The 19,865-nt window shown below is 40.5% G+C and overlaps 1 protein-coding gene across 6 annotated transcripts in view; it reads right to left on the bottom strand.

Annotated features, from left to right (window-relative positions):
* Nucleotides 1–19,865, bottom strand: part of lrp8 (low density lipoprotein receptor-related protein 8, apolipoprotein e receptor) — a 157,648-nt gene that overhangs the window by 32,294 nt on the left and 105,489 nt on the right. For all 6 annotated transcript variants that reach the window (XM_029430058.1, XM_029430059.1, XM_029430054.1 and 3 more), the window contains exons 5-9: nt 9,904–10,278; nt 6,107–6,229; nt 4,295–4,417; nt 2,467–2,586; nt 801–926 (exon numbers count right to left, since the gene is read on the bottom strand). In XM_029430058.1, the coding sequence (XP_029285918.1) occupies nt 801–926; nt 2,467–2,586; nt 4,295–4,417; nt 6,107–6,229; nt 9,904–10,278 (867 nt within the window). The remainder of the gene's footprint in view (nt 1–800; nt 927–2,466; nt 2,587–4,294; nt 4,418–6,106; nt 6,230–9,903; nt 10,279–19,865) is intronic.

The raw sequence follows: 19,865 nt of genomic DNA, 5'->3' as shown, positions 1-19,865 counted from the left end.
TTGCATTGTTAATAGCACTGAATTTCTGCTTTCAATGCTGCTACGTGTCTACTTTTATCATAACATCAATATACATCAGAAGCTCTAATTTGTCGGTGGGAGCAGGAAACATTATCGGCAGGTGTTTAAATGGTTGTTGACAGACTCCGGCGTTATCTGTAAAACCAGCTGTAACAGACTGAGAACGTGGGGCTGATTAAAAACGGACAGAAATCACATCAGCTTGTCAAGTCTTAGTTGCATCTTCAAACTCAGGATTTCGGAAAGACCCTTTTCAAGTATCAACCTTGTGTAGTCCCGCTTTGAGGACAAGATTTTATTTTCATTCATACCACTGCTCAGAGTGTTTACTCAGGCCAACAAGGGGTACAGACACTGCTATGTGTCCCATAGTGAGAGGGCAGGCCCCCCTCCCCACACAACATCATTTCCTTGACACTCCAGGGAGAGCAGAGGCAGCTGGTTGCAAACTTTTCATTAGTGAGGACTGCAGAAAAAGGTGGCAAATATTTATCTTTGCACAGATTGCTGTGCAAGGCCTGCATACAAAGCAAGCCTCTCGTTTCACAGAATCCCACAGTGTGAGAAAAGTGTGGGATGTGCCTCGGTAGCGAGAGGTGCTGGAACGGGAAAGTAATTGGTGTGTATATAAGAGCTGGTCTCGACGTGTGATTCCTTTCGAGTACATATGTGCCCATGTCTGTTTTTGTTAGAATGTCCTGCTATAACAGTATGTGTCTTAACTTGAACAAATGTGTGTGTGTGTGTGCGTGCGTGTGTGCGTGTGATAAATGGCTCACCGACAGCCTTGCAGGTCTTAGAGGCAGGGTCCATCTCGTAGCCTTCGTAGCATTCACACTTATAATCTCCTTTGTAGTTGATGCAGATCTGACTGCAGGCATCTGGGTTCTCACATTCATCTATATCTGTGGAAAAACACACGATGGCACAAAGACATGCGTCAATCAATCGATCAAAACAACACCACGGAGACACACGCAAAGTCATTTATGTCTGAAGAGTGAGAAGAGAAGTACACTTTCTGTATCTATCATGTCAACAATCTTTCTCAAAAGAAATGTCACTTCAAATGAAGACTCTTGATCCTTCAAATAGAGGATTTATATCTATCTGGCCGAGAGCGTTAACAGGGCAGGATTAGATCTTTCTTTGAAAAATGTGCGCGCTCGTTACTTGTTAAATTATAATGTTATTGTGAGAAACCAGTTAAATTTCATTTGCATGGATCGGCATTAAAACTATCATTGCTTTTAAGTGTTTTTATTTTTATTGTTACTTTATATAAAACTATTTCTAAGTCAAAGAGAGGAACATTTTTCATGTGCTTTCCTGAACTGGACTCGTCTTTATATGTCCACAGATTATTGCACCTGCCAACTGCACACACAGATTGTTTTTGCTAGTTTGTCGAGGACATCACAGACAAACAGTCACAGGGTGGTACACGTAAACACCTTAAAGGTTCAAAGGGTAATTCCGAGCCACCTGCTCCAGAAATAGAGGGCAATATTTCACCTCTAAACTGGGCTCCATACAATCTCTAATGTTCATATTTTAGTTGTAGCAGTGTAACGGCAGCAACAGGGAGTTCGCCTGAATAAGGGTGAGGTGAGGGTGCAGGTCGTATTCTCGTTTCTGCCACTTTGACTGTAATGAATTAAACAAACTATAAAACAGACATGACTGTGATATATACAAGCGAGTCAAGCAGCTGTACTTCTTCTCCCTCTGGTCTGAGAGCAGACTGGCGCTACAGTGACTCACTATCACCTCTAGAGGAACAAGTGGTATTACAAGACTGGATGTAGGGCAGCTAGTCAGTTAGCATGTTCATTTCAGTAAGATATCTCTGCAACACAACACATAGACGTCTTTGACATCAACACTGTTACCGCTTCACATTCTGTTGATAATGTTAGTCCATTGTTTTAATGTTATAAGTAACATTCTGACATGTCTTACACATTGAACCTTTAAACCACATAAAACCATAACATTTTGGGAATTGGCTTGTTTGCAAGCAAACCCTAACCCACAGATGAGAAGATCAATACCAATTTGATCTCACTGACATCAGGATTAGGGATGTGCCTTAGTCAAGTTTAGCACCACAATGTGAAGCAAACTAAGTAAAACAAATCACCGTCAAGCAACTTTAAAGCTGTCCTATTTAAGCTTTGTGTCTTATCTTGTCAATTGAACAAAATACAATTATATAAGATGACTTAATTTTTTATGAAAAATACGTTTCCCCCAATATTATATGTACAAATGTACCTTTTTACCAGAGTATGACCAATAGTCATGGAGCTCCCATGTATTCTCACCGAGCAAATTAAAACAACACTACAGATCGCACCAGCCCAGACGAGGTGCGATTGTACATTAGTCATGGTCGTCTGCATTAAGGTGCTAGTTTTGTTGAATATTACATTTTTTCTTTACCTCCACAAGTCTTTTTGTCCAGGAGTTTGTACCCAGAAGGACAGTCGCACTCATAACCAATTCCGCGGTCCCTGCAGATGTGGGAGCAGCCGCCATTATTGTCTGCACACTCATTCAGGCCTGCAGAGAGAGGGGCAGTGGGAGGAAGGATAGAAGACGGGACAGGCACAAGTGGGGAGGGAAGTAAAGAGGAGTTCAATATTGATGACATAATTCCAGCAGGACATAGGACAGAAAAAACTCAGCCTGGATAAAACTTAAAGAAAGAGTTGGACAGATAGACAAACACCAAAAGTTTGTGTGTGTGCATAGTTTTAATCATCCTGCCAGTTAAGATAAGTTTGTCCTGTCAAGTGTGTGTGTGTGTGTGTGTGTGTGTGTGGGTGTGTGTGTGTGTGTGTGTGTGTGTGTGTGTGTGTGTGTGTATGGACACAAATGCACTTGGAATCAATCCATTCTCCAACAGGGATCTTGGCCACGTGTACCAGGTCCACTCCACTATGATGCCTATTGTTACAGAGACACACGCTGACCATCATCCTCTCATGTGAGTCCCTCAGTTTCCTCCTTGTTTTTTTGTATTTTACAAACAGAACACACTGGACTCCCTCTCAGTCGTGCTTTCTTCATGTCCCCTCCTTTTTGTATCTGTTTCTTGCACCTCGATTTCTTCCTTTGTCTTTCAATTACCCTCAAGGGAGTACAAAGAGATCGCTGCAGAAAGCTAAAGCTGGTACTTCATTACCGGTTTACATTAAAGATTTAAGCTTCAAGGCTACATGTTCTGCTGTGAGACAGGGAGACAGTGAGACAGGGAGAGAGAGACAGAGAGTGAGAAAGCGGAAATTTAAATGGAGTGAGACTGACCGAAAGAAAGAAAGAAGTTAAGACTTTAAGAAACATTTAACTCAAATTAAGGTTTTTAATTTCAGTATAGACGGTGTATATCAGACAACACAACTCTACTCAGTATAAAGACAATATTAAAGTAAAAGAAAGTGGCATCTTATTTCAACTGATTCATTTGTATCTAGCTACAGAAAACACTATAGGCCAAAAGTACGTGGACACTGTCGACATTTGCATTTTTTTCAAGGAGAACAATTAACTAAATTAAATTAAGTTCCCCTTCAAGGGAAATCCTAATACAGCATAAATAAATAAAAATGTCAACATGACAAACACTATAAGTTATAGCTAAAAGGAGGTGCAGCTTTGCCTTGAGACACACTGAACATCATGTTTAACATTAATGATATTGTTAATCTCAGTGTATATTACTCTGCCTCGAGTTCAGAGATAGCTGAAAGGTCTCACACATCATGTTATACTCATGTGGCTTGATTCCCTTAATTAATCTCTTGAGTCTTCTGCTTGTACATGCACTTGAGTTCAAGTTCAATACATTTCATTAACAGGTATGTTTTTCTTAACTGCCAGACTCTGCTAGTGATATGAGATGCGTGACTGAAGCTCGCTAAGTGGTAATTATCTATGGTTTGTCGATAAGCCGTATGGTTCCTTATGGGTAATGTAGTCCGCTCACGTTTTCCTGGCTAAGAACGCACCAGAGGGCAGAGTCGCTCGGCTCTTTGATCTTAACAAGGCAGTTGAGAAATGTCCTGATTTACCCTGCCTTGATCAAATGAAGCTTCTTTTGCTAAGAAGAGTGACCACCCACATTAGAAGATGATTGCGTGCATCAGTGCTATTGCACTAGCGTGTATGTAAACCAATGTTTGCCTGAGGTGGTGAAAGAACTAATGAGTTCCTGCGTATGTACTGTAGGTGTGTGTGTGAAAAGAGAAACAGAGAATAAGTATCTTACCACACTCCTTCATCGGTTCATCAGACCAGTCCTTGCAGTCTTTCACATTGTCACACACCTTGCTGCTGTCAATACACTCCCCGTTCTTACAGCGGAACTTTCTTGGCCCGTCACACTTTGTAACTGCGATGAGGACAAAACCAAGTTAGAGATCAGGTTTTTGTTTATTGAAGTAACCATTAAGTCGGCCGTATTAAACAAATCCTGCAGTCTTTTCTCGATCTTGTTGTGCATGAAGAGATTTTGGTATTTACAGTAAATGTGACGTCTTTTAAAACAACACTTTAAAAGTTGGTTGGTTGTAATGTAGTTTATGCAGCTATTAGGCAGTGCTTAGTACATCAATTCATTTGTTATACCTTCCTACTGTATAAATATAGACATACATATAAATAAGCGCTTAGGTAAGAAATTCGAGCATAACATTTTTTTTAAAGGTGAGGTTTAATTTATTCGAACCTTGGTTTGCAACAGTCATTCAGAACTGGATCATTTAATGAAGAATTTGATGGTAATTGGTAAGATTTGCAAGTATTTGGTGTGATTTGACCTTTCCTTTATGAGAATTGGATATAAATCCAAACTCTCACACAAATGTGAAAGATTGCTGCTTTTATGATTACAACATCAAACAATGTACCAGATCATTTAGAAAAGTCAAGAAGAAGAACCTTGTTGTGTGCAGAACACAAACAGACACAGCTGTACAGTGCATGTACAGCTAAAAGCACACATGTACAATACTGTGCCCTTTTTGGAAACTGGAGAGTGAAATAATACATTTTAGGTTCACAGCTGCACTTCCAAACATCGGCTTCAAGACTTTGTGACATTGACATTGTGGCCTCTTAAACTTCCATTTCTCTTTGTCTTTGTTGCTTTAGCAACACAAAACTTACTTCTTTAAGCAGTTTCCAAAAAGGGCAGATTACACTAGCGCAGCCAACTGCAACCATCTGTGCTAGTCTCTACTATACCCCCTGTGAATCATATTAGTAGTATTAGGGTTGTAATTGGATATATTTTTAGAGCAAATCAAGTATGACAAAGTACTGAAAAGGGAATGAAGCGGATTATAACAGAGATAAAATGTGTAGGGGTTGCAATACCACTTCTCTTAGCAGTAGCATATTGAATAGAAATCTTACTCCAACATTCAGATGAAAACCCCACATTTGACTCCCTGCATTATAAGTGAAATGTAATATAATGCTGTGGTGTGTTGGGGAGGAGGGCTGGCTCTGTAGTGGGCACAGAGGTGGACTCCCTGGTGACAGTAGCAGAGAGAAGGACCCTTGATAAACTGTCATCCATCCTGGACAACGCCCACCACCCTCTGCACAGCACATTCACCCGGCAGAGGAGCGTGTGCAGCGGACAGACTGCTGTCCCTGTCCTGCTCCACAGACAGGCCCAACAACTCTTTTGTCCCCCTGGCCATAAGACTGTACAACTCCTCTTGGTGATGGCCGGGGGATTCAGATTCAGATTCAATTCAATTTAAATCACAACAGCCTGTACTTTCACTTTCTATTTATAACTGTTTTATTGTATTTCTAGCATTTATGACTTCATCACTTACTAATTTCATTTACTTAATTTTATTTTAAGTCTTATTTGAAATGTACATTTGTAATGGCGGGAGGGGGGGGTAGATAGGTAATTGTTTAATTGTGTAAATGTTTTAAGCCCTCTCTCTCTCTCTCTCTCTCTCTCTCTCTCTCTCTCTCTCTCTCTCTCTCTCTCTCTCTAATACGTGTGTGTATGGGGGTTGTTTGCATGCTTAATGTCTCTTACTCATCTGACACTTACTGTTGACACAGCCAGCTTCATCACTGTAGTCCGGACAGTCGTGAACTTTATTACACTGTTTGGTGCCGTGGATACAGGATCCATCGCCACACTGGAACTCATCAGGTCGACATGTAAGCAGAGCTGAGGACACACACACACACACAAACACACCATTTTGAATTAGCTGACCTGTTAGATTATTATTACAGTAAACATGTCAGTTATTGGTTGCAGGGGTGTCCCGATATACCGAAATTGACAATAACCGTGATATTTAAAAAATTAAACATTGACATTATGATAATAACACACATATTATAATATTGTGTAAATAATCCAGTGCCTCTTAAACCATTTCTGCACACAAATGATTGTAATTCATTTGCCAAAAAAGAGAAAAAAACGCACCATAAATAAGTTAAAGATGAATTTGACTGAAAGCATTTTTTATATATATCATATCGTTAATGTGAATTATTTTGGCCACGAAGATGCAAAGCTCAAAACACAACACAAGCTCACAGAGTCTCTGACGGGGAAATAAACCCTCTAAAACATTCCTAATTTATATTCCAATTTAATCTCTGTCCCTGTAAAGGGGAGAATAACACACATACAAACAGAAAAAACACAACAATCAGCCCATCATTTCTCTTCCTCAACTGTATCTATGATCGGTTTTGCTTCTTTAATCAAGCCAACTCGGGGTGCATCCCAATCCAACAACAATCAATCATACACAACTGAGAAAAAGCCCCGATGGAATGAAAAAACAGGCAGGTTCACTGAATATTCATGTATGTGCATGTGTGTATGGTCATTTGTTTGAGCTTGCTTTAATGGCGAGGGCAGGTTTATTTAACTTATTCGTCTTTTTAACTGGCTGTTTAATTATTCATGTGTTGTGTTTTGGACTGGCTCTGCCGAGGGAATGCAGCAAGACGTGATCAATGGCTGCGCAGGCCACACAAATACGCGGAACACAATCACTGTATCTGGAAATAAGGAATAAAACACAGCCACAGACACTATTTTACTCCTAGTGAGCACACATCGACAAATTTGCACATCACGTGACCAAAGTGAAATGCATATATGCAGAAAGGTGTGTGCACTTTATGTGAACACACAGATGAGCTGACTCAGACTTTTAATGCTCATAAAAAGTAATAAAGACACACCACATATTAATGCTAAAATCAGCAAAGAGTGGAAGACATAATCCTGTGCCATCACAAAATGTGCTGATTCTTTCAGCCAAATGATTGGGATCTGAGCTCAGCTAATTATGATGAATCTCCAGGATGAATAGCAATAATAAGGGATTGCCATCTGCAGAAATGTTGGCAGGAGAGAAAGAAAAAAAACCAAACCAACTAGAGATATGATTTGACCATTTCTCATTTACATTAACCTCCTGTCACCCTTCTCACAGTCACTTGTCTCAGCATGTCTGTGAAATAACACAAGATTATGGAGACAGATGTGTCAAATAAGATGGGAGATAATAAGCAGGGTAATGAGCAAAGTTAGATGGAACAGAGGAGGAGGAGAGAACAAACTGGAGATATGTAATGATTCTCACATTTCTAATTTACATTGAAATGTTCCACCTCCCTATGCTGAAGCTCTGCTTTCTCATTTACATTTACATCTAAATCTATTACATCTTGTTTGACACAAACCTCCAACCGCCCACTTTTATTCACAATGTTATGAAACAGGGAAATAGGTTATTGAGACAGATGACTCCACTGGCAAATGAAGACAAGGCTTCACTCGCTGTCACTCTGTCAGAAGTCATCACTATTCAATTATGTAACTGGGTTTGTTTTTATTTATGTAGACATAGTATGTATATTCTATTCATGACATTATTCCCAAATAGAACCCTTAACCGTAGACCTGGAGAACAGACATGGGAATGATCTATCTAAGCAGCATAGCTCGCAAACTGGCTGCAGCTTTTTAGAACAGATACACTGTAAATTGGCCGTGAGGCTAAGAAGCTAAGATACTTCATTAGCTTCCAGGGTTCCCACACTTTCTTTAAACCTTAAACAGATTTAAGGACTTTCCAGGCCCAATTCCCTCAAATTCAAGGACTCAACACGGCATAGTTTGAGACACACATCAAGGTTAATTACCGTCGCATTGTCTCTAGGCAGGTGGCGCGTGAAACAATGACATATATTCACAATCTTTCAAGGATTTCAAGGACCAATGGGAACCATTAGCTTAATATAGTGGAAACTAAAACTGCTTAAGGTAGACACTAGTAGGGAACAATAATCCTAAGAGGGACTTCACATATTTAACAATAAGTAGAACTAAGAATAAAGTTCACAACCAGGATAGCTATACAACTATAATTACCATCCGGAAGAACACTGTTATATAGTTCTGGAAACATGGAACATATTTTATCCTTCAGAAATGATGAAGGAACAAAGATGTGATGACCAGCAAGGTTTAAATGTAGTGTCTTCCCTAAATGCCTATGACTAAGATGCTCATTTGCATATTGTTTTTAACCTTGTTGTCAAAGGATATTCACATCAAAGCCTATCCAATCATGCAGTGCATACATACATAGTCATTTGGACCTCAAAGATGATAAATAGTAATGACCTGTTGTTGGCCTTGTGGAATTGTGTCTGGAAAGATGGCCAGGTTTTGAAGATTATTATGTACTGTATGGTAATTCACTTTTAAAGTGACTACAGAAGACCAGAGTGCCTTTACATGCCGTATCAACCCTCTATGATCGCATCATTATTTCATTATCTGCATTTGTATGTGCATGAATATCTGCATATACTGTATGTGTAAGCACAGGTAATATCTGCATGTGTCTGTTAGAGAGTGTGTGTGTGTGTGTGTGTGTGTGTGTGTGTGTGTGTGTGTGTGTGTGTGTGTGTGTGTGTGTGTGTGGCAGTGTGCTTGTATCATGTCACATGTGCGAGGCTGCTGTCATCTCCCCGAGTGGTGTGTGGGTGTGTGAAGAGGAGACCAGATGGGGGTCTCGCTCGATGAAGGACCTTCACTTCCCACACATGCACACGCACGCACACACACTCAAACACTTCCACAGATCGCATGGTTGCATGGCAACACACTCATCATGGATCATCATTATGAAGTTAGCATTGATCTTCCTTCAATCATTTGGTGGCACAACAAGAAGTGTCTTGTGTTCTTTGTTTACAATACACGCCATGTCAGCCTTTGAAGTACATTCCTTCAGTAGTGGTGAGCCACACACCATTGTTCCACAACCTGCATTACTGTTGGCATGCACTAATTGCCTTCTTTAAAGCCTATGGCTGGTATTAACCTTTTATTTTTATCAGGAAATTAATAAACAAAAACAACAATGAGTTTACCCTCCAAACAAATACTGTGTGTAGCATTTGTGCCATAAAAGAGATACATTACATAAAATAATTACAATTGGATGACATATTCATTCAGTACAATGAGCACTGTAAATGTAATCTATTACCTTCATTGAGCTGCAAAGTTAATTTGATGAAGGAATATGTCAATGGACTTTATTTTTAGTTTTTTTCTATAGTATCTACATCTATCTACAACACATTGTTGTTCTACGACACTGGGGAAATGCTATAGGCTACACAGAATCTTTTTGCTGATAGGATAAATGTGGACTCTTCAAGGTTTTTCTTGATAATAATTAAAGCGACAGCAGCGTTGTCCTGAAGAAGTCCATTCAGTTACTTGTTTACACACTTATTTATCCACCCACTCATCAGTCCATCTACCTGAATAGAATGTATCCACAAATGACTTACCACAGTTTGCTTCATCCGATTTATCTTTGCAGTCCGCGTCTCCGTCACACTTCCAGTTCATGTGGACACACTCCCCGCTGCCACACTGGAACTCTCCCACTGGGCAGCGAGGCTTCTGGGGCTCCGTCCTCCGGCTGCAGCGCTCCATGGACTCGTCCGACTTATCCTTGCAGTCCGGGTCGCCGTCGCAACTCCACAGGGCGGGAATGCACTCAGAGTCATTGCAGCGGAACTCGTGCTGGCCGCAGGTGAGAGCCATGCACTTCTCCTCGTCGCTGGCGTCCCCGCAGTCATCGTCGCCATCACACACAAAGATTGGTGCCACACACTTCCCATTACGGCACTGGAAATCTTTGGAGGGGCAGGCCTTGGCATCTACAGGACAAATGGGACAGGTGGAGGAAGAATCGAGGTTATCATTCTGAAAGACGATGATGATTATATATACTTTACTATAAATCTCACTATCGTCATTGTAGCAAAATCTTTTGAACATAGAGTGAATTTAAGAAAATTGAGCTGCCATAAAACATTATCCACTTGAACTCATTTTGGAAGCAGCGCGCGTGGGAGTAGATGAGAGAGAATTTAAGTTAGAGGACATATCACTGCATATATATAAACTCTGTGGGGTATATATATATATATATATATATATATATATATATATATGCAGCAATGTGTCTTTATCTCCTTCTCTGGAGATGGAATGAAAGACAATGTTGTAAAGATTTGAGTTAATGAGCAGAGGGCAATTCGAGATGTTCCTCATTTGCTTTGGGGCTTTTACTGTCTCGTGAGAGTAAAATAAAGTTTGATCTAAAGTCAAACTGATGGTGCTGAGGAGCATCTCTTTAAGGCACTCATGCCTTGGAAGTCTGACGTGTAGCAGATGGAGGATAGGTAGTAACTGGGTAAAGTAAAAAGGGATAAAGTGTCAAGAAAAGAAAAAGAGGCAAACATGCCTCATGGGAAAAGCACATATTATGCATTATTATTTATGATATAAATAAACAACTACAACCACAAAATACTAACCCTTAACACGAATGCAACTATTATTGCACTGAAACCACAAGATGAAAGTGACATTGTGCCATATTAAGCATGTATAATGGTGTATAATGAGCAGAGTGGGGGCTCAGCTGCAGGTGCCTGCCGCAGTGCAGAACCCCCCTCCAGGAGTGTGTGTGTGTGTGTGTGTGTGTGTGTGTGTGTGTGTGTGTTTGTACAGAAATACCTGTGGAGACTGGGTATGATTGTCTGTGCATGAGTTTATTTTCATCTCCTACTCAAGACTTCTAGGAAATGATGAAACTATGATGAATAATATTTAAACTTTTAATGCATCCGTTAGGGTGTGTTGTTGTTGTAGGGTGTGTTGTAAACCTTACGTTTCCTCTTTGCCACATCCCAGCAGTGACAGTATCTAATTCAAGACAGGTTGGACAAATCAATTTGACTCGTGTATTATGCTTAAAAAAACACTTGTTCTTTGATGTAACTCTCTTCTCTGGGCGACCGACATAACCGCTTCACTCTCTCTCTGCTCCACCTACCCACACAGAGCGCCAAAGGGACTCATTATGATAATAGGCGATTGGATTCCCTGCTAGCTATTACTGCTAGCATGCTAATCATCCCCACTCAGATCTAACTAATTTAATTAACATGCGCACATAAACAAGATCAGCAGCATCCCAGCAGAAGCTCAGGTGGTTTGGGGGTCACGTAGGGTGCTTGTGAAAACAAATACTGGGCAAAGATTATTTAAAAAAAACTTTCCATACAAACAGCTAGAGGCTGTTCTTTTTTTGTTTATGAAAAAAATAAGCATATTTTGCTTCATCCCAGAGGGTGATGATGTGCCACTAGTCAGACTAAACACATTTGTTTCTTTATGCTTTAAAGAGTTTTTCATTAAAGCAGAGAGCTTGGTCAGCCGGGTGTGTCCGCTATGAACAGCTAGGCTGGGATAAGACGCTTGTTAGTATGGTTCCCAATGGGATGTTGAGCTAAACAACTGATAGCTTGCACTTGATAGCTTTAATTCCACTATAGGAACAGGCAGGTGGTTTGTAGTTCATCGAATTTATGTCTCACAGATAAAAAACAGCTTTAGCTTTGAGTTTAAAATTCACAGCAACACGGGCAGTATTAAACCCATTCTTCCACAACAACCTTCACGAGTTAGAGGAGGTTTTAGAAGGTTTCTATTCTTCTTCTTTAGGTTCCTCCCCCATCGCTGGATCCCCAGATACCAACACAGATATTTACGCTGACAACAGATTACTGAAGCCTGGTCAATAGCACTTTGTATTTATAGTACTTTTAATGTTTTGGCATATCAGAGTTTCTGATTGACCACTGGCATTATTTATTTTTTAGCTAAACCAGGTTCAAAGTCATTCATGACTGTAAACCTGATCCTTTACTAAGAGTAAATCAATGTAAATGAGGTTGTTTAAATTACAAATCAGTGGATCCATAGACGCATTGTTTGAACTATCATTGTTGTGTAGACCATTTGTAGCTCTTAGTGTACTGTCGCACTGGTATTTTTACGAAGTGTATTGTCTCTAAATGATCCCATAAAGCCTCCTGCTTTCTGTTTCAGAGAAGACGATGCTACCTGCACAAACACCGCAGTTCTGCTTTCTGTACAAACTGTTTTACTTCCTTGGGTTCACTAAACCAGATACAGTATTTAAAGCCTTTCACTTTCTTCTATTGACTGTCCAACAAACCGTAAAAACCATGTTTGTGCTTGAAAAAGAGTAAAATCTTACTGTGTTTTGCAATGAGGGAATATCCCTTTTATTTGCCCTGTTAGTTAATCCAAAAGAAGTCCTTCCAAATCATAAGGTTTGCAATGCACACATACTGTGCAGGGACTTTTGCCTTATTTCTTCCAATGTACTGATATGATTGACTTAAAATACAACATTTGACATGTATCAGGCCTTAAACTGTTCTGTTCTAGTATTTGCTACTTTCCAGGGTGGACTCCCCACTGAGCATAAGGTCACTTCAGCTGTGTGTTACTTCAATCCCTTGATCCTGTCACCTGGCTACTCTAAAGCTGACACACGCCAAGAAGACTTTGGCCGATCAGTCAGTTAAAGTGGTCTCTCGGTTAACACAGGCCAAAACCAATCCTCAGAAACAGAGAAGGGGGAGATTGGAGAGAGACAGTAGAAATGTCTTTCCCACCAAAAGGGACTGATTTCCGAGAACAGCAGGAAGGCAGATTTATTAGCAGATAGGCAGAGAGGACAGATGGTCAGATGTGAAAGGTAATAGATTCGATATAGTGGGATTGCAAACTCTGTAATTGTAATCCATGCTATAATGGAATTTAAAATAAAACAATTAGCAATACTCAGAAATCCTACTAAGTTCATCCAAAAAATAGGTAAGAGTTGAGAGGAACCTGATTGTGTTACGGAGCTGCACTCCTCACTGTAAATTAAACACATCCATCCAATAGATTATTCTACCAATTACACTTTTAAATAGGTAATCAGTAATCTGTAACTGATTACATCATGACAGTAACCTTCCCCACCTGCAGGAGATGGTGTTTAACTCGGGGTCGAAGCTTTCTATCCATCCATCCCCAGACCCACCACTGGACAGTTAATAGATGGAGCAGGGAGATAGGGCACAGCTCATTGACCTTGATCTGAAGGACAGTTGAACTCTCTTCCAGCATGGACTAGTGTAAAGCAAGCAGCTATGCACACACACACACACACACACGCGGGAAAAGGTAAATAATCTCTCCCAAACACATTTAAAAAGAGACACACACACACACACACACGCACACACACACACACACACACACACACACCAGATCTATTAATGCTTAGATATATATCCAAACCCATGCAATGCACAGGCGCACACACACACACACATGCACATACACATGCACACACACCTCACTTCAACCTCTCTCTGAGTCACTGGGTTGAATGTTTCTGGAGCGTTGAATCCAATCAGACTCTGTGCAACATGTCAGCCACTGCGTCGTGCGGTAGGTGCATGTACACCTGTGCACAAGCATACAAACAATTTCACCAACCTACATACGCTTGTCACAAAGCTTAGTTCACCAGGTGTGCTCGCAGAGAGGCAAGCTGAAGAGCACAGATCAGCTCTAACGACCAGAAATGGAAATTGCACATTGACATTCACCGCACTTTGTAAGAATGTTTAACCGGAAACAGAAACACGTCCGCTCTACAATCAGCTAAAACACAGACAGTAACAGCTGAAGGCATTTTTAGCAGAGAGCAGACTTAATGGGCCGTATATAGTAGACGAGCGACATGTTCATCTACTCTGCGCAATATCAATATGTATGGCTTATCTTTCGTGTTGAGTCAAGCGTGCCTTGTACTGTCAGATACACAAGGGTAATTGCAAACAAATCACCATCTATATTCATGAGGATTGATGGGAGAGAAAAAATAAAACTTCCAAAAGAGGAGGGAAAATTTTATTTCAATTATTCACCATTTATTAAAAAAAGACGAGCTCAAACCGTATCCAACACTTCAGAGCATGTTTTCATCAGGGCTGTGCAGGACGAGTACCCAGTGCCTCAAAACATTACTTTCACATGGAGCTGAGCAGGGCACCAGAGCGAGGAGTTCCTCATCTTTCGGCTAGTTTGAAGTTAACTTTGAGACCTGTCACTTTGCACAGTCCATTCTCTATTAAAAACCTGACCATTAAAAGCAGGATCCCCCTCGTCAAAACAAAGGCCAAATGTCATGTACTCAAACAAACTCCCTCCTGGCTGATCTGCCTGCATGTGCTATCCGACCTCTACAGCTCATCCAGGATGCAGCAGCCCGACTGGTCTTCAACATGCCCAAGTTCTCCCACACTACACCGCTCCTCCTCTCCCTTCACTGGTTACCAGTGGCAGCCCAACTTTATTTTAGTTCACCCCTCTCCTTTCCTCCATTTTGCGACCCCCTTGCAGTACCCCCTGTTGAAGACCTATGTATTAAAAGATACTAAGAACAACTGCAGCAGAGGAGTAGAGATGCTGATGCATCATATAGTCATATATTTGTGCAAATCCTTATCAACTTTGTAAGTTTGGTCACTGGAAGACAATCCTCTTCATGCAATGACAATTGACAAATTGAAACTGATGGTGCAATGCAGCATTGTTTCCTGTAAGCAAGCAAGCTCTCTGTCAAGATCTCACTAATGATGGCTGACCTACTTCACCTCCTCCACACATACTGGAGATGTACAGGAAGTTAAGGTGGAATCAGTGAGCAGTTACTTAATAACACCTTTTACAGTATTTAGAGGTACCAGTTGCAGGGTGCCAATGTGAAACTGTATGAAGTAACAGTAACACTTTCTATCAGCACTGTGCACTCATAAATACTCATAGATACTTTCTAAAGATAATCATAACACATTACAAATCTATGTATAGTGACTAATAAGGTCAAGTATCTTAATACTTCATAATTGCTGGTAACTCATTGACATTTTGTGTTTGCAAGGATCATAGTGTATCTAGAATCCAAAAGGAGGGAAAATAATTCATAATTCATAATGTATTATACTATTGCAATTTTAATACACTATGATCCATTCAAAACATAATGACAGTGAGCAACCAGCAATTATGAAGCATTATTCTAATTGACCTTATAAGTCATTATAAAATGCTTTATAATGTGTTGTGATTATTGATATAAAGCTTTATGAATATTTATGAGTGCTTATATCTATAATTATACAGTTCCATAAGCATATTAAAACATTTTAAGTATATATAATGCATTATAGACATGGATGTCATGGAAAGTGTTACCAAAGTAACGGTGAAATTGCTATAATTTCCTTGCACTCCACAGCTCGACGGCGCTCAGACACAGCTGTATGTATTGAGTCAGTATTTTTAGGACATTTAGTTAATGTAGCGTTTGCTATGTATGAAGCACCATTACCCCTTGATATCATTAAAACAGCAAACCATCAAAGCAAGAAGAGTGCCTGAGGCGCCGACACCCCGGCATCTGTAACAAGATGGTTGTGTGTTGCAAAGGTCTAGAAATGTTAGCCTGCCATTTATGATGGGGACTAAACTCTGAGGAGCTGAGGGGGGAGAGGCCGTTTTAGATCATATTTTTGATGCAACACATTCTGCAGTAGGGCCAGAGGGGCCCCCGAGTTTGTGTGTGTGTGTGTGTGTGTGTGTGTGTGTGTGTGTGTGTGTGTGTGTGTGTGTGTGTGTGTGTGTGTGAGTGTGTGTGTGTGTGTGTGAGGCTGTGTGAAAACAGACATAGACAACTTGACATGTAGTCCCTCTCCAGGGCTATCACAAAGTGTTTATCAGTGCTTTGGCTACATTAGACCTTTGAAGCATCGACACAGAAGGAAGGCAGCACAGACACACACTCACACTCACTCACTCACACATACACACACTCTCACACTCACACTCATGACCAGCACCAGACAGACAGGCCCTAAGCCCTCAACTCTTTGACTTGCTGTAACATAAAAGTGATCCTCTTTTCCTGATGGAATAGATAAACAGACAGTGAGGAGAGATGAAATAGATTATGAGAATAGATGTATCACTGACTGACAAACAGAATACAGAAGCCTTGGAATACATTTACTTTCCAACAGCCTGGCCAAATGGGGTTTACCAGGCACGGATCCGGCACAACATGTTAGGAGCACTGTTGGGAAAGTGTCTTTAGGTAAGAAAATGTGAAGAAGAAATATGATGTTGGTACAGACGGAGATATTTTTTGCACTTTCACTAAAAGCACAAACGTGTAATACCAGAACAATTATATTACTTAACTCGTATACTATGACATTATGCAGTATTTTCCTCAGTGCAATCTGCCAACTTCTCTTAATGAAACAAAGCCCCAAGTCCTCAGGGATTCAAACTCACGCCTACTGATTCACTGAACAACTCGTTTAATCTGTTTGGCTTTCAAATGTTGTGATAAGTTTGTACTTAACTTGGAGATAAAAGTTGAGCTATAATGTGTTTTCTGCAATAACCTGAAGCTTCCATCATATGTGTGTGTGTGTGTGTGTGTGTGTGTGTGTGTGTGTGTGTGTGTGTGTGTGTGTGTGTGTGTGTGCATATTTTAGCTGTCTTGAGTGGTCTGCAAAGTTGTTGTTGATGTTTAGATGCTTAGCTTCTTGACTGTATCAAAGATGATGGTGTTGGGTATTGTTGGCCATGTGCTCAAAACACGGTATGGTGACGAGTGAAACCAAAATTGTCTAGAGACAAAATCCAGCTTCATTTTTCTTTGTCTTTGTTTATCTACTGTCTAGGTTCAGACATTTTATATATGAATATTTTAACATATCAAAAATGGACACAAATTGACCTTTAATTTAAAAATATCTATATACAGTATTTGGCACTTGTGTGACCACAGCAACAATACAAAGAAATACCCGCACAGCATTTCATTTTCCAAATAGAGACTTTCTATCCACCTGTGCTGGTTGGATTGTCTTTGCTCAGAGTAAAAACGTGTCAAACAGAGAGTCAAGAGCCGCAGTAAAGAAGACCTTAATTTAGTGCGGCAGGAGCACGCGGGGAATCCAAGTGAAATGACAGCTTGGATGTGAAGAAAAATGGCAAACGATCACTAAAAGACTGAAACTCTCCGTCTCTGTGCAACCTGATTGATATACACCAGGGAGAGACTTTCCCTTAACCACCTTCATGATGAGCGGGGACTGTGGGGAGACACACACACACACACACACACACACACACACACACACACACACACACACACACACACACAGTATACAGAATAGATCAGGATATTTCAATTGCTCAATCACTATGCCATCTGACAGCAGCTTGGACTTGAATATTAAATGCCTCACCAGCAATCCCAGTAGATTGTGCGTCTGCATGTGTGTGTGATGAATGTGTGTCTGCTGTTTACATGTAGGCGTGTATTGACATAACGTGTGTTGTGGATGCCATTGGTCAAAAAAACATTTCATATTTCATAGACTTTCAGCCATTAAATGTAGAGTGTGACATACACATCACTCCACCCCCTCGTGGCTCCAGTCTTAAATCTTACCAGTACCCCCCACCCCCCTCCCTGCACACACACACACATGCACACGCACACAGAAAGTAATTGCATTCACTCCCATAATTGTGAGGTAGTAAATCTATGAATACATTAAAAAAAAAAAATAGGTTGAAATGATATAGTGTGATGATTATCTACACAATAAACATGTAATTCTGCATTTTACCATGCATGCTAATAACATAATTACCATGTGAGATGGCCTCATCATGATAGACTTGTTGTTTCATCTTGTTGATCATTCTGCACGGCTAAAACCATGTTTCTTCCTCCGTAATAAAATGTGTTGTAATAACGGCTATAATTCTTCTAGAGACACACAGTTCCACCCGACTGACAGGCTGGAGTTCGCTCCACAAGTGTATATTAGATGGTGTCTTGTCATCGGCGTGGGTAAAGAATATCACAGAGATTTCTAAGCAAAATGAGATTTGATTTGACAAACTGATCATTGCAGAGATACAATTATATAACATCACTTATTTTGTTATTGAGTTGAAAACTACAAAAAGAAAAAAAAGACAAAGACAGTCTGGATGAAAATAGGAGTCTAAGCTGTCAAACATCTACAAAATCAGTCCAGTGGTCACATGTGTTAACACAAAAGTTGTTGTATCTGTTTAAAGGACAAGGTGGTCACAGTTGACTATGTAGTAGATCAGCTTCACTAGCTAGAACATTACCTTTACTAGCTAGTTACCAGCTAATAGCTTTAATACAATATTCAGCAGCGAGGTCACAATATGGATAGTATGACAGTGTGTGTTTCTCATCTTTTCAATAAAGCTCATGAAAAAAACTCTGTTTAAAGATCCACTGTGGGAGAAGGCTTTGAGAACACTCGCTCGCCTGACATGGGGTGGTGGGGTAATAGTGTACTAGCAAAGAAAGCAGCAAGAAGGAGAGATCATTCCTTTCTGACTTTTTTAACGTTCTGTTGTATCCCCCTTAGGATTGGGGCAAAGTTGTGGTATCACAAGCGGCTTCCCTGTCATCTCCACATAATTCTGAGAGAATGTGTCAGTGTGTGTGTGTGTGTGTGTGTGTGTGTGTGTGTGTGTGTGTGTGTGTGTGTGTGTTCAGGGGAAAGGACAGGGTTGGAGGGGGTGAAAGAGGAGTGAGTAATGTTCTTAAAGCTATCATTGGAAGAAAACAGTCTGCCTGAGTCTGAGGGAAGTGCAAACGCCTCTGGGTGTGCAGCGAGCCTGTTGGTGTGCCGGCGCTCCATTACATTACACCTACGCACAGCGAGAGAGCAGCCAGAGGATTATAAATGAAGGAGAACATAATGGGAAGAAACTGAGGCAAGAGCATACCATTCTATGTCTATGCGGTCACCTATTCTAGTGGAAATGTGGGTGAAGCAAAATAAAAGAGGCAACACCACTATATGCACAAATGTTTCTCTCTTTTTTTTTTTTACTCATCTTCATCCTTTTTGATGTGTTATCAAATAATGGAATGGAGGTAAAATTGACTTTAGCCTAGAGCGAGCTGGACTAAAGAAGTTATATATTGCATGAGTGTAGATGCCTGGAGGAGAGGAAGTGAGCTTCATGTGTGTACAGTTTGCATATCACAATGTTCACTTAGGATGTTTACTCCATGTAGAAAGCACTTGAGCTTTATACACAGACAAACTTGTATCTTCGTGTACAAACACTTAAGACGTGTTACTTTATTTACACCCCTCCGTCTACTTCCTACCAGATCCAGACACACACACACACACACACACACACACACACACACACACACACACACACACACACCATGTCTCCCTCTCCTTCGCTGCTCTCTGCCCCGCTATAAAACACCAAC

This window comes from Cottoperca gobio, chromosome 4 (assembly GCF_900634415.1).
Source record: "Cottoperca gobio chromosome 4, fCotGob3.1, whole genome shotgun sequence".
Taxonomy (NCBI): Eukaryota; Metazoa; Chordata; class Actinopteri; order Perciformes; family Bovichtidae; genus Cottoperca; species Cottoperca gobio.
Note: the sequence above shows the minus strand (reverse complement) of the source record. Positions and strands in the feature narration are given on the sequence as shown.